General features: G+C 41.6%; 1 protein-coding gene across 5 annotated transcripts in view; it reads right to left on the bottom strand.

Annotated features, from left to right (window-relative positions):
- ASPH (aspartate beta-hydroxylase) overlaps positions 1–18,583 on the bottom strand; it is a 202,911-nt gene that overhangs the window by 71,339 nt on the left and 112,989 nt on the right. For all 5 annotated transcript variants that reach the window (XM_090040051.1, XM_090040049.1, XM_090040047.1 and 2 more), the window contains one exon: positions 7,449–7,490. In XM_090040051.1, the coding sequence (XP_089896177.1) occupies positions 7,449–7,490 (42 nt within the window). The remainder of the gene's footprint in view (positions 1–7,448; positions 7,491–18,583) is intronic.

Genomic DNA, 18,583 nt, shown 5'->3' on the forward strand with positions numbered 1-18,583 from the left:
GAAGCCATGTATCCATTAGGTAGGCTCCAAGTAGCCTCCACTCATTAAGTAGACTCTTAGACACTGAACTGAGTATGGCAGGATTGTACAGAAGTTCTTACACCTCATTACTTGGGGTAAAAAATGATAGAAATCCTAAGGTATGTGAGGGAAGGGCTCCATCCTCTGGAAAGTAAAGTATCTGGATATTTTTCTTCGTCTCATGTTTTCTGCTACGAGGTTAGGAAAAGTTTTGTATACACCAATAATTAAATTATTTCTGTTTTATTTTTCTGTAAGCATTTGTTGGCTTTGGTTTCTGGTTTCTGTTTTATCTTTACTTCACCTACCCCCTAACCCCCCCCCCCCCAAAACCCCCCCCCGTAGCAGGGCACCAGGGTGCCTGCTACTAGCAGGAGGAATAGGGCTGCTGAAGTGCCCTGGAGCAACACAGATGGGGGCAACCAGGCAGGTCATGTGGCCAGGAGGGGGCAGGGCCAGGTCCTTATAAACAGCCTAGCTAGCAGTACCCTTCTGGATGCTGCAGGAGCAGGAGCTCTGTGGCTGAGCTGAGTGGACAGAGTTGGTGGTTGCAGCCTTACCTTACTGACCGGCTGCGATGATGCTAGGGACGAGAACACCCTGACGAGAGGGGCTTGGAGTTTTCATTACGAGCGGGTAGGCTCTTTTGTTGGTTTTGTTACAGCCGTTCGGGCTTGGCTTGAGTTACGGTTAACCGGAGGATCGGGTGAGGCTGTAGGGGAGTGAGGAGGCCTCAGCGGGGCTCCCCAACAGCTTGGGGGGGCTCCGGGTGCCCAGTGGGGGCACAGTGTTTGTGCCGGAGTGGCGCGGTGTACGGGGTTTGGACCCCGGCCCGTAAGGGCGGCACGTTGCCCAGTGGGGCAAACGACCCAGGAAAGGGTCAAGGGGGCCAGGCACGGCTACGGCCACCTGAGCCCCAAGCGCGGGCAGAGAGCGCGGTACAGGCCCTGGAGAGGGCGAGGGCCCAGAGAGGGCGCAGCGCAGAGAGCGCGGTACAGGCCCCGGAGAGGGCGAGGCCCCAGAGAGGGGCCGCAAGCGCGGAGAGCGCGGCAGAGACCCCGAGAGGGGCGAGAGGAGCTAGGGCAGCAGCTACGTGCCAGGCCCAGGGGCGTCGGTAATAGGCCAGTGGGTAAGAGCCCGGCCCAGGGGCACCAGGCGGGTGACGAGCCCAGGGTGCCAGAGGGAGAGCACCCGAGGGGCAGGGGACCAGACAACGTCCCCTGGGACAGCTGCAAGGCTTGGGGCATGCTAAAGGGGAGGTTTGGAGGCACGCATTTGCCCATAAGGCTGGGGTGAAAGTACCCCCACTTTGGAACGGAGGTGATACCAGCAAGGTGTCGTTAGGTGTAAGTAGGCAGCCTCCCATTCTGAACCTCAACAGCAAAGACGTGGCGGGCGAGTAGAGGGTGCCAGATCACCCTAATTGGCACGGTGAAAGGGCGCTAGCGAGCTCACAGCCGCTCGTGGGGCCACCCTGTGACAAACCCCAAAAAACTTTAAGGTGTTGCCACATTAGACTGCTGCTTTTAATGAAATGTTTATGTATTCAAGCTCTCATGCAATCTGGTTTCTGAATCCTTTGTCTTGGATAATATAAGCATACATATGAATGATATTGATTCCTCTTTAGATGGGATAAGCTAGCAAAACACTACATTTTTGCCTAATGTCAAATAGTCAAAACCAGGAATAAAATGGAACCCTTACTTGTGCAGCATGCTCTATTCGCAATGGCATTAACTCCAGAAACCATACTCATGGATCCAGATTAATAAAAAAGACAGCTTGAATCGTTTTCAATTTTTGGAAACACAGTTTGAAATAACTCTAGACAATTGCTTCAAGTCCAAAATATTTGGCTAATTGGAGAAGAAATGATAAATTTTTCTATTTTACTAGTAAGAGCAGCTCCTTGATGCCCTATAATCTCCTTGTTTAGTCTTCCCACATAAAAGTCAGGTAATGTTTTGCTTTAAAAAATGTTTGTGCTTATTTTAATGCTATTTTGTCCTTGCATTTAAAAATGTTTAAAAAGTTGAGAGATGAAAGCCCTGGAAACTATATAAAAGAACATTCAAGTTTAACTGCCCAGTTAAGCACTCAGAAATTTGAAGGCATAGAAACTATGGCTGCACAGGGGAGAGGAGGTAGCAGGAAAGGGGAAAGGTATACCTGGAAAAGTGCAACAACCAAAGAGAATAGGCAAGACCTTTTTCTCGCATCTAGAAGCCAATTGCTTCCTGGTGAGGGAGTTTCCTTGTGTGAAACACACTACCAAATGGCAATGCATGAAAGCAGGGGGCATAGCCTCAGGTGAATACAGTTGTGGTGAAAGTTTTGTTCAAATGTAAGTTAAGTTTTCATGAAGACTTCAAGTTGTTTTCAGATAAATACTTAATGTAGAAGCCAAAAGACAACTCTCTAATACCATCTACTACAAAAAACTAGAGGAATATCCAACTCCCCTTTTCACCTTAAAACTCAAAACTGCTATCAAATCACTTCCATCTAAACTACAAGAAAAACTACATAACTTGATTTCCTCCACTACCCAATCCAGGGACTTTTAATACGCTCCCTAATTTCCATAAACAATGGCACCTGGGCAGACCTATCATATCCAACCATGGAACCCTGAGGAAATACCAGGTTTCACTGAATCCTAAAACCTCTTGTCACTCAAAGAGCAAACTTTATCTAAGACACAACAGACTATCTATGAAAACAAACCACCTTCCCAGCAACACCTTCCTAGCCACCATGGACATTACCAGTTTATATACCAACATCCCACACCAAGATAGCATCCAAGCCTGTCTTTCATATCTACAAGAGCAAGATTACAACTCAGAGTACAGACCTGAAGATATTACTGAACTTACACACTTCATCTTCACACACAACAACTTCACTTTCAATAACCAACACTTCTTCCAGACCCTGGGTATGACTGTGGGCACCAACATGACCTCACAATATGCCAACTTTTTTATGGGCCACCTGGCAGAAGAATTCCTCAAGAACTGTACCATCAAACCCATGCTATACTTAAGATATATAAAAGACATTTTCATCATTTGGACTGAAAACCTGCAATCTCTGATTGAATTTCTGATGGAAGTCAATAAACATCACTCCTCCATCAGACTCTCTCTTGAACACTCCAGCACCAACATTTCCTTTTTAGACACTATCATCACTATCCAGAATGGTAAAATCCTCAAACAATTGCAACTCATACTAGAAGACCACCCAGTTCTTAAAGAGAGCTTCCCAGAACCACCCATCCTAGGCTTTAAACAAGCACCAAACCTCACCAACCTCATCACCAGAAACAAACTTCCCATGGTCCAAAACATACCAAATGGATGCAGAAGATGCCATTACAAGAAATGTTAAATCTGTCAACATCATGAACAACGTGTGCCTCTGGAGGCTGAGGGGGCACGGCAACTGCCCATGGGCTGCGGTGGCAGTAGGCGAGAGTGGGGAGCTCCTGCAGGTGGCTTCAGTGGTGTTGGCAGTGAGAGGGGAGGTTGCAAGTGCCGACCAGTGGTTGGCGGCCACCCGGAGATGCTGGTGGTGGTGTTGGTGCCACCAGCAGTGTCGGAGGTGTTTTTTTGAAGGGGTGCACTGCCAATCTCAGGGGGTACATGTGTACCCGTGTGCACCCCTTATGTGTCACCAATGGCCAACATATTTCCATCACTCCCATACTAACTGCACCTCACAACAGAGCAATCACCATTTCTAGATCTTAGATTACATTTCTAGAGGTGCACATGTATATCTCATCCAGTCAACTAAATGCTTTGATGGAAAATATGTAGGAGAAACCAAACAACAACTGCATACCAGAATGAACACACACTGAAAATCAATCAAAGACAGAAATACCAAGTTATCTGTGAGTGTACGCTTCTCACAAGATAACCACTCTATCTCCAATCTCAGTTCTAATCCTCAAAGGGAGTTTATAAAACACTTCTCTCATATGAGCCTACCAACTTCACTTCATCAATCTACTGGATACAAAAAACACAGACTAAATATGGACATTAGATTTATGGCACATTATAACCTGCCTGCCATCTGATACCCAGGTAATCTCTCTACAATTTACCAGCTACATTCCATTACCAGATCACCATTCCCTTCCCCTCCTCCCACCCCCCTACCTCTCTCACCCACTCTGACCCTCACTGCCAAGTATTTGCATTTTCACTGACCCACATTCTTGCATACTGGCTTTCATCCCATACAGGAGAGCACAAGACAACTCTAGATGTTCCCTCTGCCTGAAGAAGGGTGTTTGTACCCAAAACCTCGCAAAGAACTTTTTCCAACTATTTTAGTTGTTCTAATGAAAGATACCAGATTTACCCAAAGAACCTTGTCTGTCTAACATAGTAAAGTTGTTTTCTAGTGCCATCTGGTGTCCATCTACAGCTCATACTTGTTTCTTCAAACAATATGCTTTATTTCCTTAACTGAAAGCAACACTGGAAGCTTTTTGAGAATATAACTTTAAATACAACTTTTAATTTGCACTCTATTTTATTGCATTAATCGGACCAACAACAACTGTCTCTGTTTTACGCTGGACAAATATCTAGAGTTACTGACAAAGGATTTTTAGATAGAAAGATGCATGTCTTGTGTGGTGTTACGCTAGAGTCTCACACGTTAAGAGGTTTTACCAGGTGTCTTTGCTTGTCTGTCATGTATTCTATCTAGTAAGTAATCCCTCCCTCACTCCAATATCAAACTTTGTAAGTGCTTTAGATAATTTGATAGCTTGTTTTTAAGCAAATGTTTCCTGCTTTACATCTTAAATGTGGCTTTGTATACTACCTTTCACTCGTTTGAACCTAGATTGGGAGAAAGAAACATATTTAAAGGTTGATACTGCATGACTTTTCAGGGGTTGAACTGAAAGTGTTTTGTCCATTAGAAGAAAATTCTTACCACCATGTTTTGTTTGTTTGTTTGTTTTTTTTAAGTAAAGACAAATGTTAATTTAGGCAGCTTGGTAGAAGTTGTAATTAATTTAAAAAAGAAAAACCTCTCCCAGATATGTAAAAATGAGCTTCATGGTACTAAGGAAGCCTGGTTTTCCAGGTGGAATGACAGAAAAAGAGACCCAATAACAACAGTTTATTATTTGCTTCACAATAGCATCTAGCTATACAGTCTGAAAAGGCCCTGATTGTGTCAAGTACTGTATAAACAGTGAAAAAAAAATGTTCTTTACTCCATAGATTTTACCATTTTACTTTTAGAACATTAAAACAGCTTCAGAAAAATATGTGGCATAAACAAAATATGCATGTGCTCCTCTACTAAGGAGGCTACATTTTTCATTCTGCCTACATATTATAAATAGGGTAACCACTTGTCCCCTAATTAGGCGGGACAGTCCTGAAATGGGAACATCAAATCCTGCTCCCGGGCTGCATGACTCTGGGACAGCATTTGTCTTGAATTCACAGTATTGTGCAGGGATCCAGGTTTTCCCTTGCAGGCTAGCAGTGTACCAACCTGCAAGGGGCTGCTTAGGACTGCCAGGAGCAGGACGCAAGGGTGCCACGTGCACGTGCATGCCCACACACATGCACAAGCCTGGGAATACAGCCAGTCAGTGTGGAGAGCACTGGAAGCAAGTCTATGGGGGGAGGAGGGGCATGGGATGGCACGGCGGTGCAGATTGAGGCCCCCATGATAAGGGACGGAGTAGGGTAGGGACTGGGGCCACTGCATGGGGCCTGGTTGGGAAGGGAACTGAGCCATGGGCAGGCTCATGCAGGAGGAGCGGGAGGGGTGGTGCACACCCTATGAGGGGGCCATGAGGGGTAACTTCCCCCCCCATATTTGTCTGTGAGGCTAGGTTGGTTGTGGGCTGCCTGCTGTGGGCTCACCATCCTGCTGTCTTTCCCTTGGGAGCCCTGAGCCAGCCACAAGCCCCCTGCCCACCCAGCAGCAGCAGGGGCAGCAGTGGCATGGACTTGTGCCCCTCACTGCCGCTGGGCAGGCAGGGAGCGCACAGCCAGTGTGGGGCTCCTGAGGGAAAGGCAGCAAGGCAGGAAGCCCTGAGCCCGCAGCAGGCAGCCTGCATCTGCCCCTGCTCTACTCAGCTTGGCTCTGCCCCAGTTGTGGTGGGGACCGGGGAAAGGGGAGGCAGATATGTATGTGTCCCACCTTTGCATTTTGAAAAGATAGTCACCCTAACTGTATGTAATATTTCTTTAAGCTCTTTGAGAGCAGGAGAACAGGAATCATACTTGAGATCAAAGTTCATGTGAAATAGTCCAAAAATCATTAAACAAGTAACATTCAAGGGGGGAAATGTCAACACTTATGAAACTTACTTTATTGACTGCTCTGCAGACCCAGGTTCTTTATTTACCCACAGAACAGAAAGCAGCAGAAATTTTCCCATGCCACTGCACAAGTGTATCCGCCCTTATCAGGCACAACAACACCTAGTGTTGACATACTTTAATCTTTTTGCATTCTAAATATAACAACCACTAGGTGAAATAGGCAAGATTACAATTCTCAGCTTCTGTTTGGATGACATGCATACTTGTAATAACATTTGCTTACTTAACTCCAGTTTATTTATCTGGAAGCCAGGTATTATAGTCTATTTCATGAAAATTATGCGTCTTTTTCCCTAGGTTTACCTTTTGGTTTCAACATACTGTATTTTCTCACATACCACACCTCCCCACATAAAATATGCAGCTTGTTTTGGTAGGGCAGAATGAAGGAAAAAGATTTTTCCAGAGTTATGGCTGCCTAGAACAGAGCCTTATCTTCAGTTCACTCACCCTCCTTTCCATGCTTAGGCGAAGGCTACAGTTTTAAACATTTCACATATGAATTATCAGATGTTTAGCCAAAAGCTGAAACTGTTTCTGCAGCTGCAGACTGGACATAAGAGAAAAAAATTCAGGAGTACTTAAAAGACAGCAAAATTGCAGAAGGATAGCTTAATTAGAGGAACATCATCATTAAAAAGACCTATGGAGCAATTGGTACAAATCCATATATTATATTGAGTCATTAAATCAGTTGTTTTCTGTCAGGCTGCCCAAAAAGAAATGCCACTGCTTTTGCAGTGATTTAAAATTTTAGATGAGTGGGAATCAAAGTGGGGTGTGACCATACCACTGCACCCCCTTGGATCTGCCCTGCTGGACATTTTCTCTTCCTATATGTGGAAACTGGAGAGAAGAAAAAGAAAAGAAGCAATAGCCATCTTACAGCATCTGCATGCTTCTATTCTGGGCAGAAAATCAGTTTTCTTGCTGAAGGCATGCACCTCAATTTTGGAAGACTGATTTTTGGGGATAGGTGCACGTTGTATATACCTGTAAGTAAAACTGGTAATACAATTTTGTTATTTTCTCAGATAGACTTACCTTTCTCTTTCATTTCCTGTTCAGTTTCTTTTTCCCTTTTCCCTGGAATGTTAAAAATACAATACAATTAAAATGCAATGCAACACATGATCAGTAAGTCAGTACCCACAGCCAAGTAGATATAAAATAAAGACTAAATTTGTGGAACTTCATGACAGCATATTTTTACATTAAGTTTTTTTTTCCATCAAAAAGATTTTGAGTATCCTATAACTTAGATGTAGCCTATCGTCTAAATAATGACTGATATATGGACAGCTCTGTAACTAATACCAGTATTTATAAAATAAAAGGCCTCTGCTTTTACCACACACACCCTTTCTAGGACCTTGTGACACAAATTATTTATTAGCTTTCTACCTGTGGATTCTGATGTTTACATTTCTTAGATTTAATTATTTACTTGTCCTTGGCAGAAGCAGGTACTATTAAAAAAATCTCTGTGCTCATTGACTTTCAATAAGACTTAGGCTTCTAAGTCAATTTTGAACATGGGGCAGATAAGTCTGGAGTCATTTAGGTGCTTGAGCATTACACCCATGCTCCAAACTTAGCATTTTGAAGAGTTTTATATTAAACACATTTTCTTGGGAAAAAAACCTAGGTTGAAATTGCATATCACAAACTCCCCTAGCATCCAGGTCCTGATTTATACAGCATGTAATTCCCTACCTGCAAGTATTCAAGAGGTATAGCCATTTCACAAGCTAAGAAATGTTAATACCAACAAATCTTATAATGGCCAAACTAGGGCTCCTGGTATCAGGTAGCAACAGAATTCATACTTTCTATAATGAATGAAAAATATGAGAAGGCTTTTTCTATATGAAGAATTTTAAGAACTACTGCCTTTCCCTATCCATCCTAATTCTCAAACTTATCCCACCTCAATTTTATCAGCCTTCCTTGATTCCCCATGCCTATTTTTCATTCCTCATGTCCTTTTTAACTTTTCTTATTCCAAACCTGGAACCCTTATGCTATGCTCCTTTTCCTTCCAATGGAAAAGGTTTGTCAGCCAATCGTTTGTCTCTCTCATATCTCTTTCTCTTGCCATTTCCTACATGTACAGGTAAAGTGGTGTAACTACCTCAATACCTATCCATGTCCTACTTACCCCTTCTCCTCCAAACTTCTTTAACACCAGTCCCTCACATTTTTGGTTAACTTTTCCAGCTCCCTACACCATTATACTTTGGTATAGTCTCCTACTCCCAATTTCTTAATTTAGTACTAGTAGGAAGGTCAATTTACATTTATATATTTCTCTCTCTAACCTATACCTATACTCTAATCCTCACCAAAGTATTAAAAGATATGATTTCTCAGCAAGGATGACAAAAAGCAAAACTAAATATATTTAACTAAATCCAAGATGAGATCTGCCCTCCCTCTCCACATCTTGGATTCAAGTACAAAGTGCGTAATAGATAGCTGATGCAGCTGGCTCTGGCCCCGACCCAAGCTCAAGGTTAAAGCTGCAACCACCATCTGCTCCCAGGTGCCCTTGCCCCCATCTCTTTACCCACTGAATACTCCCTGCTGCCACCGCTTACCCTCAGTCAGGGCTCCAGCCCCTGCCTCAACTGGCCGCAGCAGTGGTAGTAGTAGCAATCCTGGCTCTGGCTTCAGGGCTGGAGCCAGAGTTGCTGCAGCTGCCACCGCAACCATTACTGCTAGGTTGGGCAGGGGTTGTAGCCAGCACGTGCTCCATGTTCCAAACTGGAATGCAGCTGGACTCCCAACAGAGGGTAAGCAATGGCACGGGGGGGAGACGGTGGAGAAGGTGGGGGAAAGCGATTGTGGCGCTCAGGCTCCTGGCAGTAGACCAGGCAGAAGGAAGAGGAAGTGAATTTAAGACAATCCTCCAATAACTTGATTCTATATAAAGAAAAATTATAACAATTTTTTAAATTGTCCATGTTAGAATCAAATGATGGAAGGGTGGTTATCCTACATCAAACTCAGCTTGAATTCGGGTAAATATTTACGAATTTCTACATCGTTAAAAATAATAATCAAAAAAAATTTAAGAATTTACTGGTAAAGCATAGCAGTTCTTCCACAATACTAAATCTTAATTTTTGGAGGCTTGTTTGTTTTTAACCAAGCTTCCCAGAAACACTGTCCTGGAATGAGCTACATGTAAAATTTTTAAGGAGACTGTGTTGTCTTTTTACTGGTACTTCAAACCCACTTGATTATAGATTATTGTAGTTTTCACTCACATTAGAAGGTTCAAGCCACTGCTAACCAAGTTACAACACTAAATTAAGTAAATGATGAGATTATGAGAACTCTCAAATTACATTAGAAATTGGGACTACCAATTACCATTTTTACTGTAATACAAGATGACCCTGAATATAAGACAACCCCCCCATAATTAGATTCAATATATGGAAAATTTATAAATTTGTTATAAATTTTCCATGCATAGAATCTAATTATTGTAGGTTTGCCTTGAATGTCTCCCCATTCCACTGCTACAGCAGGGAAAATACATCTTCTGGATCACATACATTCTTGCTCTCTGCCCCACCCAACTTCTTCCCCATGCAGCCCCTTCCCCTCTTCCTCACTTTCAGACCCTGCTCTCCATGAGCACATGGAAATGAAAGGCAACTTTGAAAATACTGACCTTGAAATGAATATACCTAGTGTAATTTGCATATAACCAAATTATAACAGGAACCCATAGACATAAGTTCATCCAGAATGGATGCATTTTACCTATTTTGAAACTGCTGCACATTTCAGCACAGGTACTCCATCCATAAACATACTTTAAAGCAGCACTTTTGTACTTATATATAGTACAAACTAGTACAAATAGTTGGTTTCTATTCATGATATATATCTGAAGTCAAAATCTCATGAACTATGGTACAGTTCATTGGGCTTAGCCCCAGCAGAGTCAACAGCATTTTAAGCCATGGTGATCCTACAGCTCACTGCTGTTCAGTATGAGTGTATACTCCAGAACCCCCCACCCCCACCTCCAAAAGAAACTGTGTGCTAATTAGTTCCCTACTTGTAACTGGATCCAGGTGTTCTTGTCATTAATCCTGGGATCCTTCAAAAAATGTATGTAGAGATGTTGTGCAGGACGACCTGGTCTGGCTCCACCTCATGGAGGATGGGGACCACTAACTATATATGTCAGGCTGAGAATGGGGGAAACAGATATTCTGGATGAACTTGGGGCCTTGTTTGGTGAGGTTTGCCAGATACTTTGAATAAATGGCACTCATTGGAAATGGGAAATAAAGGCACAACTCAGCTGTGGGAGTGAAGAGGAAGTAAAAATGTATTAAATGCAGTGGCTCACTATGACTTGCAAAAGAGTCAGCACTGAGTGGGACGGCACACAATGGGCACTACCATGCATCTTATTCAGATGGGTTGCTCTACCCTATCTTTGCGGTAGGTTCCCATCTGTATGTTTATCCAATATGGGCCATACATTTTATACTCATGCCAGCGCTGGCTGCATTTAATCAATTTCATAGTTGGTTTCTGTTGCTGAGCACAGCAGCAGTTTAATGATAGACAATGTATTTAATGAGGGTTCCATGCATGTGAATATAAGAAAAGGGGCTTTTCGCCCTATGCTGACTGGGGGGGGGCCAAGGGAAAACACTGACTTCTATTCAAGTAAATAAGGTATCTTGCAATCCAGGAACTGAAAGAGACACCTTGGAATATTCAAAAGCTACAAATTCACTAAATACATTTACTATAATACACAAATGCGTGGGATTTTCTCAAAGAGTTGAGACCTATTACATCATTTGCATTAGCAACTGCAATAAGCTATATATACTTCTAATACAGGTCCATAACACACTGTTTCTAAAGCAAGATAGCATTTAATTCTCTAGACATACAGTTGTGTGCATGAGTTCTATTTCTTTGACACTATAGAATTTACCTTCTCACGTCAACTCCACTCATAGAACATAGGACAGATTCAAAAGCAGGAATGTGTAGTTAACCATGAAGTACTGAACCATATAACCTTTCAACTCCTCCCGTCTAAAAATCTCCATTCCCATTTACTCAAATTTCCCTTTTGCATATATCACTGCATGTGCCACGTAAGGGCCGGTGGACAGACATCATTTCTGTAATGCTATGAAATCTGTAGAACCACATGAAAAAAGTGATATGGGCAGCAACACATTCAAAGCCCTTTGTATGCAGTATGACAAAATTGCCACAAAGGCACATTTTCAGTCAGGGGGTGATAAGAGACTACTTTTTGGTTTCCTCCACCCTTGAGGCTCACTGACATGCTTGCATGATCAGCTGTTGCTCCCATGGAAACAGCTGATGGAAACCAGGACTGCCCTCGGGGCTTTTAGAGTGTCTGCAGACTTGTGGGACACCTACTTCGACACACTGTCAATATAACACATTGGAGCAGACTCAAATAATCAAGTCTGTTGGCAGTGTCTCCTGTATTCAGCCTCTCTGTGCTTCAAAATGGCAGTACGGGCACTTTAAAAGTAAAGCTACTTGAACAAGCTTAGTTAAAGGGCCCCCACCACCATTTTGAAGCAAGGGACGCTGAATACACAAGATGCTGTGGCTGCCTTAGCTAAAGCGGCTCCCAAGAGTTGCTATAATTAAAGTGCCCCCTCCTATCCCTGGAGCACGTGTAAAGACACCCTTAAAAAGTTTTGGGCCGACAAGGAGGTCTCCTCCATGTGATCAGACCTTGCTTGTGCTGCGCTACCAACTACCACCACCACTGCTACAGCACTGGCAATAGCTACTGCTGTAGAAGCAGCAGCAGGTACTGGTAAAGCAGGAGCACTATTTAAATTTAAAGTTCCTGGTGCTTTAAAGCATTTTCATTCTATCATTCAGGCCTACAAACCTGTTATTGCTTGTTGTGAAGACTGACAAAGCAAAATAGCAACCCCCTCCACAAAGAAGCTGCTTGTTGAAAAAGTAACCTTGTGCACAGAAGCATCCCATGACAATTTTAACATCTGCACAGTTACTTGGACCATCAAGCTTCCCCCACACCTCCGCTCTCCCTCCCTCTCTCCTCCCCTCCTTACAAAAGGGAGGAAGAGTTGGATAGCTATATCACTGCCTGCTGCAGTAAGCAGTGAGAGCTCTATAGGTATTCCCCCTGCCAGAGAGCTGGTTCTCTAGCAGAGACAGCAACACCTGGAGCTGGTAACACACCAATCCCATTGAAGTTTAGCTCTCAGTGCACCAAGAAGTAATATATTTAAGTAGTGTTAAAATATCACCATTAAAATGCAATTACCTTACAAATATTATTTAAAAGTATAATCAAGCTAAATGCATGATATAAAATTCCGGTGTAATGTAAACAGCAGTGGTTACCCTGTTTTACTTTTACAATATATATAGTGAATAAATGCATTAAGTTTCGATTGTGTTTTAAAAACATGTTGCTATAAATGACATCTTATTTCAGAGTACCTATTTGTAAATCAGTTATGTCATAAAAATAATTGGCCTATACCCATATACAGAGGCACAGTTGAGGTGGCATCATTTTTCCACACTGAAAATGTGTTTTATTGATCCATTTCACTTTACTCATATACTGTTTTTCTTCGTTGGTATATTTTCTTTAAATGTTTTGAAAAGGAGACAAATACAAAATTCCATAGATTCCATCAGCTACAGCAAAACAGGCACTGTAAGATTCAGAGAGGGGTGAGGATACACGCTGGTTACCACCTTTCACTCAGCCATATTCCAGTTTCCCTTTGGATACAAGATCATCAGAATAAATCAGGGGCATAAGAAATTGTAGATGAGTTTGTTAAACTCAATCATGCAGATGAAGCACCCACTTAATACTTGCCACTGGATCACTAGGCAAATTCTTCCTTCATATAAGCTACAGTAACATCCTACTAAATCTGACGTGGATAAATACCACCCCTCAAGGTCATAAAGAAATCACAGAGCCTGACAACTACATAACTGGTTCCAGAAGAGCAGACATATAATCCAAAAGCAGTAACATTTAGCAACACGCTGATAACTGGCCCAATGAAATAACAGATCATTTTTGCTGTTATTGTATACTGAAGAGCTACAGCAGCACAACACTTCAGATTGGTGATATAAATTGGTGGAGGATAAGCAAAGAAACTCATTTGCTCCTATAGATACCATATTTCTACACTCAGTAAGAAAATAATGACACCATCAGGACAAAGATATTCTTCTGTTTTTTATTGCAGCCAAACATTAAAATGGATTAAATATACATTATTTTTAAATCCCCTTGTCCTTGCCTAGCTTGGCACAATTTTGTAAACATGAAGGTCATAAAATCACATACTTAATTACAAAGAGTTTAAAATTTGATCACAGCATAACGCAACCTCACAGTCCCATAATTCTATAGACAAACTGCCATTTCGTACAAAAATGCAGTGAAGTTTATATCCTCCTTTCACCAGTTTTAATTTTTTCTCCCAAGCTTCCCTATAAAATATGGCTTTGTAAAAAAGTATTGCTCTGCAATTCACACTCAGAAGTAATTCTACTCCAAAAAACATACCATATTCTGCCTCAACCTACATCACAGTTTAAGAGGATTATTGCTTTCCTGTAAAGTGTAAAGAAACCACTTTGGGGCATATTTTACCCTTGTTCTGCACATGGAATTCTCAGACTTCTGAGCTGGAATTCCAAACAAGAAACAAGCACCTAATATGTCCCTTTCATGGTAAATGTATGCAAGTAAAATCCTAGTCTCAAAACAGTGTTAAAGGTATTTTTAAAAATTTCCCTGTCAACTAAGATGCAACCACTGTTAGGGTTACTTTGATGCCTCTCTTTAAAAGAAAGTATATTTTCTTTTTTCTAGTTCTTGTATCAGACTTTGCAATTTTTTTTAAATCACAGCAACTATTCCTGAGCCAAAAAGGAACACAAAAAAGCCTACGAGTAAGAAAATGTCTCTATAACTGTATCAGCAGCATGCAACAGGTAGACAAAATACCTGCTATATTAAAATTCAAAGTAATTAAAAAAACTAAATTAAAATAACTTGACTATTTTAAAATATTTTTTAGAGTTGCAATATTCTTACATTTTAACTTGCATTTTTAGACACATTTAATCTTATTCTGGCTTCATTTATGAAGCATGTATTTATGTAGAATTGCTGTTTCCAACAGTTTACTGTGTGAATTCTAATTCAATATACTAATTCCAAGTATGATAAGATCAGTCCTTTGGGCAAAATAAAAGTGTGCCTTAGTAAGCCCAAAATTGATTTCAATTACATAGCTATGTGCCTGTTGACACGGAGTCTTTCTGACAGGTTGTTATGAAGTCTTCAGTTTTCCTTGTTTTAAAAATCAAATGTGCATAAAATAAGCAACACTAATTTGCACATAAAAGACTTCTGGAAAAGTAATTTAGTAACCTGTCTGAATACAGCTAAGAATTAAATTAAATGTTTTATAAACTGTAAAATTATTTTAAGTGATTTGAGGCTCATGTAGTATACCTGACATAGTATCAGTGCAGACAGATGCAACTCAAACATCATAGCTCAATGCCTCTAATTAGTGTTTCTAAAATGCAACAAAAGTTCATGTTACATTAACAGTAACAAAAAGTTTAAAATTCATGGTCATATTTCTATATTCTGTTTGCCCAAATTGCTCCCAAACTTTATGTACCACAACATAAAGATATATATTATTATAATCTGAAAAAAACAATTGTATCTACATAACAAATACCTTAACAAATTGCTTGGAAAGGACATGTAAAATGTAGGTCAAACGCACAGTTCTGTCACAAACAGGGAAGAAAGAGAAATAAAACCAATGAATGTACTACACTTGACAAAAATTAGACAAGAATGTAAATTCAAAACATCTAAGTGTTAAAAAAGTGTACTAAAATGACCATTGGCTACAATCCATTTACAATATCTTAGTGTTCATCCCCCAAAATCCTGAACTGCTCAATAATTTCATCATGAGATCTAGTACAACCATCTGCTCCCCTTGTGTAGCGTATTGATTAGGGCTGGTCCTCCTGATGTAGGGAGAGTCTTTCTGAAGCTTTATGTATCTGAAAAAATAAGGGGAAATCTATATTAAAGGACCAACCAAGACACATTCCTTTTTTTAAAAAAAATCAACTTTAAATGCTAAAAAAGGCAACTTTGTAAAAGACTCGCTAATTTGGAGACAGCTACCATTTCTGGGAATATACTTAAAGAATAAACACAAAGTTGCTGTGGGAGATAGGAAATAGAAAATTTTCATACTAATCTAAACAGTATATACTTTGAGTATATGGTATTTAAAGTAACTGGTCATGGGAACCGGGGTCACATCACAAATACAAGAATGGAAGAATGGAACTGGGTACCAAAGAAAGTCCGTAACAAAAGATTCTGTATGCACATGGGATTTGAACCATTCATTATGCTGAATCTGAATCTACAAACATGACAGAAGAATATATATATTTAAATCAGATGTAATATTAAGATCTGGAAAACTCAAGGAGGTTTAGCACACGTAGAAATTCACAACGGTGGTACCCCAAAACACAAACACTGTCTCCACTGAACCCTGCCTTGAAACACTTCTAGGTCTTTGGTCTTGGGCACACGTTCATTTGCAGCCCTACAAAAAAACAGAGGCTTTGGAGGTATACACATACACAGAGCCCCCTGGCTGTAGCACTATAAAGTCTCTGTAAAGGCATACTCTCCAGACAGGGGGTGATGAGTGCTGTTCCTTTGCTCCCTCTGCCCCCAGGGGAGGCTGTCAGTAAGCCCAATCATAGACAGCCTGCTCTCTCCTGCAATGGGAAACTGGGAGAGGCTGCTGTGAGCAGCTGGCAGATGCTGTTCCAGTCTGCTACCCCCAAACCAGAGAAGCAGTCAAAGACAACACTCCTCCGCCCCAGCCTCCCAAAAGATGCTGCTCTTCTCAATCCCTGCCACCCATGCAGGCAGGGTGGGAAGTTGGAGGTTGGGAGGAGGACTGTGTTTGACAGCTGCTGATGCTCCTGGCAGGGTACAGGTCAGGCTGCTGTTTCAGGACCCAGACTGGGAGCAGCAGGTATCAAGACAGCAGAGGCTTTGAGACAGCTTGCTGAAGTAAGCAAGGCCACAGCACCAGGTCCTGGCAGGGCTGCAGCAATATTTCCTACAAGCTGTCAAGGAGTCATACTCTCTCATCCTTTCCCCCTTGGGAAATGTGATGGGGGGAAGGAAAGAAGAAAGGAGAGGAGTACTTTGGGATGCTGGGGTATAAAGAGGCCCCCTGCAGCACTACATCACTCTTTGCAAGTTAAGTGTAGTGCTAAAAAACACAGTGCTATGGAGAAACTCCTGTTTCCGAAAGGAACCTCTTTGAGTCACCCTGAACACTAGAGGCACATCTAGATGCGTGTGGACGTCTGGTTCCCTGTACCAAGTAGCTGTGGCTGGCCAGCAGCTCTGGACAGCCTAGCACCGCTTTTCAGCAAGTTTTTTTACCGCTTTTTTTTTTTTGACCCACGGGGAAAAAAACAAACAAAAAAACGGAGCAGCGCATGCTCAGGCAGCCCTTGCAGCCCAGAGAACACTAGACTGTGCAGTATGTAGTGCCACAAATGTGTTTGCGGTACCACATACTGCATGACCGTGCTCGTCTGAACATGCTCTAGGCTTTGTCTAGTATCATATTACAAACATCTACTGAGCCCTTACTGTGGACAGAGTTATACTACTATACAGTAGTTATACTACTATACAGTTCATATTGGTACTACTTATTCATTAAATATGAGAAACAAGAGCTTAAAGATATGCAGTCGCAAATGCCCGCTAATTGAACAAATGATTTATGAGAACATGGCTAGGATAGGGACCTGGTGCATGTGTTAAAAAAGGATTTCTAGGTAGACAGTCTGCAGCAATGTGAATATATAATGCAGTTAAATATGATACAGTTTACTGAGGCTACATATCGTGTAGTCACTGAACTTGTACAGTACATGCACGTTTTTAATTCTGCATAGCTGCAGTTCCCAAACTGTGACAGTTTGTGCACCATCAAATTTTAATTATACAACCTTAAGTACCACCAACAAACTTTTGTCATATAAAGTAATTATAATAAATCTGTTAACACGTACCACTGATAGGTGGTCTGTGTACCACTGGTGGTACCTGTACCACAGATTGGGAACTGCTGCTGTATCGAATCTCAGGAAGATTGTGCCCTTCAGGCAGTTTCCCATCAAGTTTAAAAAATGTTTATTAATTACTCAATGAACTTTATGTCAGTTATTGGCTCTGTTACAATGGATATACATAAAAAATTATCTGATGTAGTTTCCTGCTGAATCCTACTATTTAGCATGCTCTAAACATTATAATGCTCCTCCTCCACCCCCTCAATCCCCATAATGAAGCAGCTTCTCTGGCTGGTGCAATTTGGTGCAACTCCACTAGCCTTAATGGAACTACACTGATTTACCACAACTGATAACATAGTTTCTACATCTGCAGGCCAAATTACTGGTACCAAAATATGTTAGTAAAACCTCTGGAATCTTTCAATTTTCCAGAATTCAATTCATATTTAGTGTGTGAACAATGTACCTTCCCCAAAACAGTTAAAGCACCAAAAGCAACTACTATATTGAACTGAATGGCTATTTCTGGTACACATTAACCTAAATAGTGTACTAAAACAACAGAGGATATTCACACAGGGTGTGTGAATAAACAAAGCAACTATACCTCTTTGAAAGGAACTGAAGACTTTACCACAGTTTGAACAAGATTGCAGTAACTAATCTGTCTGTCCACAGCAATGTACCTCCTCATTTAATTCAGAGGTAAATTTGTTACTAGTTTACTACGCTTACTGTGGTAGGGCTAGAGTGTTGTGTACCAAGAAATGTCTGTGTGGCAAGGGTTTTTATGGTACCTTTTACTGGACCAACTGTATAATTGAGAGAGATGGTTGGAGGGCAACAGGGCAGGCCCCATGAGGAGAGGCTGAGGGACCTGAACCTGTTCAGCCTCAGCGAAGCGGAGGCTGAGGGGGGATTTGGTGGCTGCCTACAAACTTGTTAGGGGAGATCAGCAGCAAATAGGAAGG

The sequence above is a fragment of the Crocodylus siamensis genome, chromosome 3 (assembly GCF_052110815.1).
Source record: "Crocodylus siamensis isolate JL-2025a chromosome 3, ASM5211081v1, whole genome shotgun sequence".
Lineage (NCBI taxonomy): Eukaryota > Metazoa > Chordata > Crocodylia > Crocodylidae > Crocodylus > Crocodylus siamensis.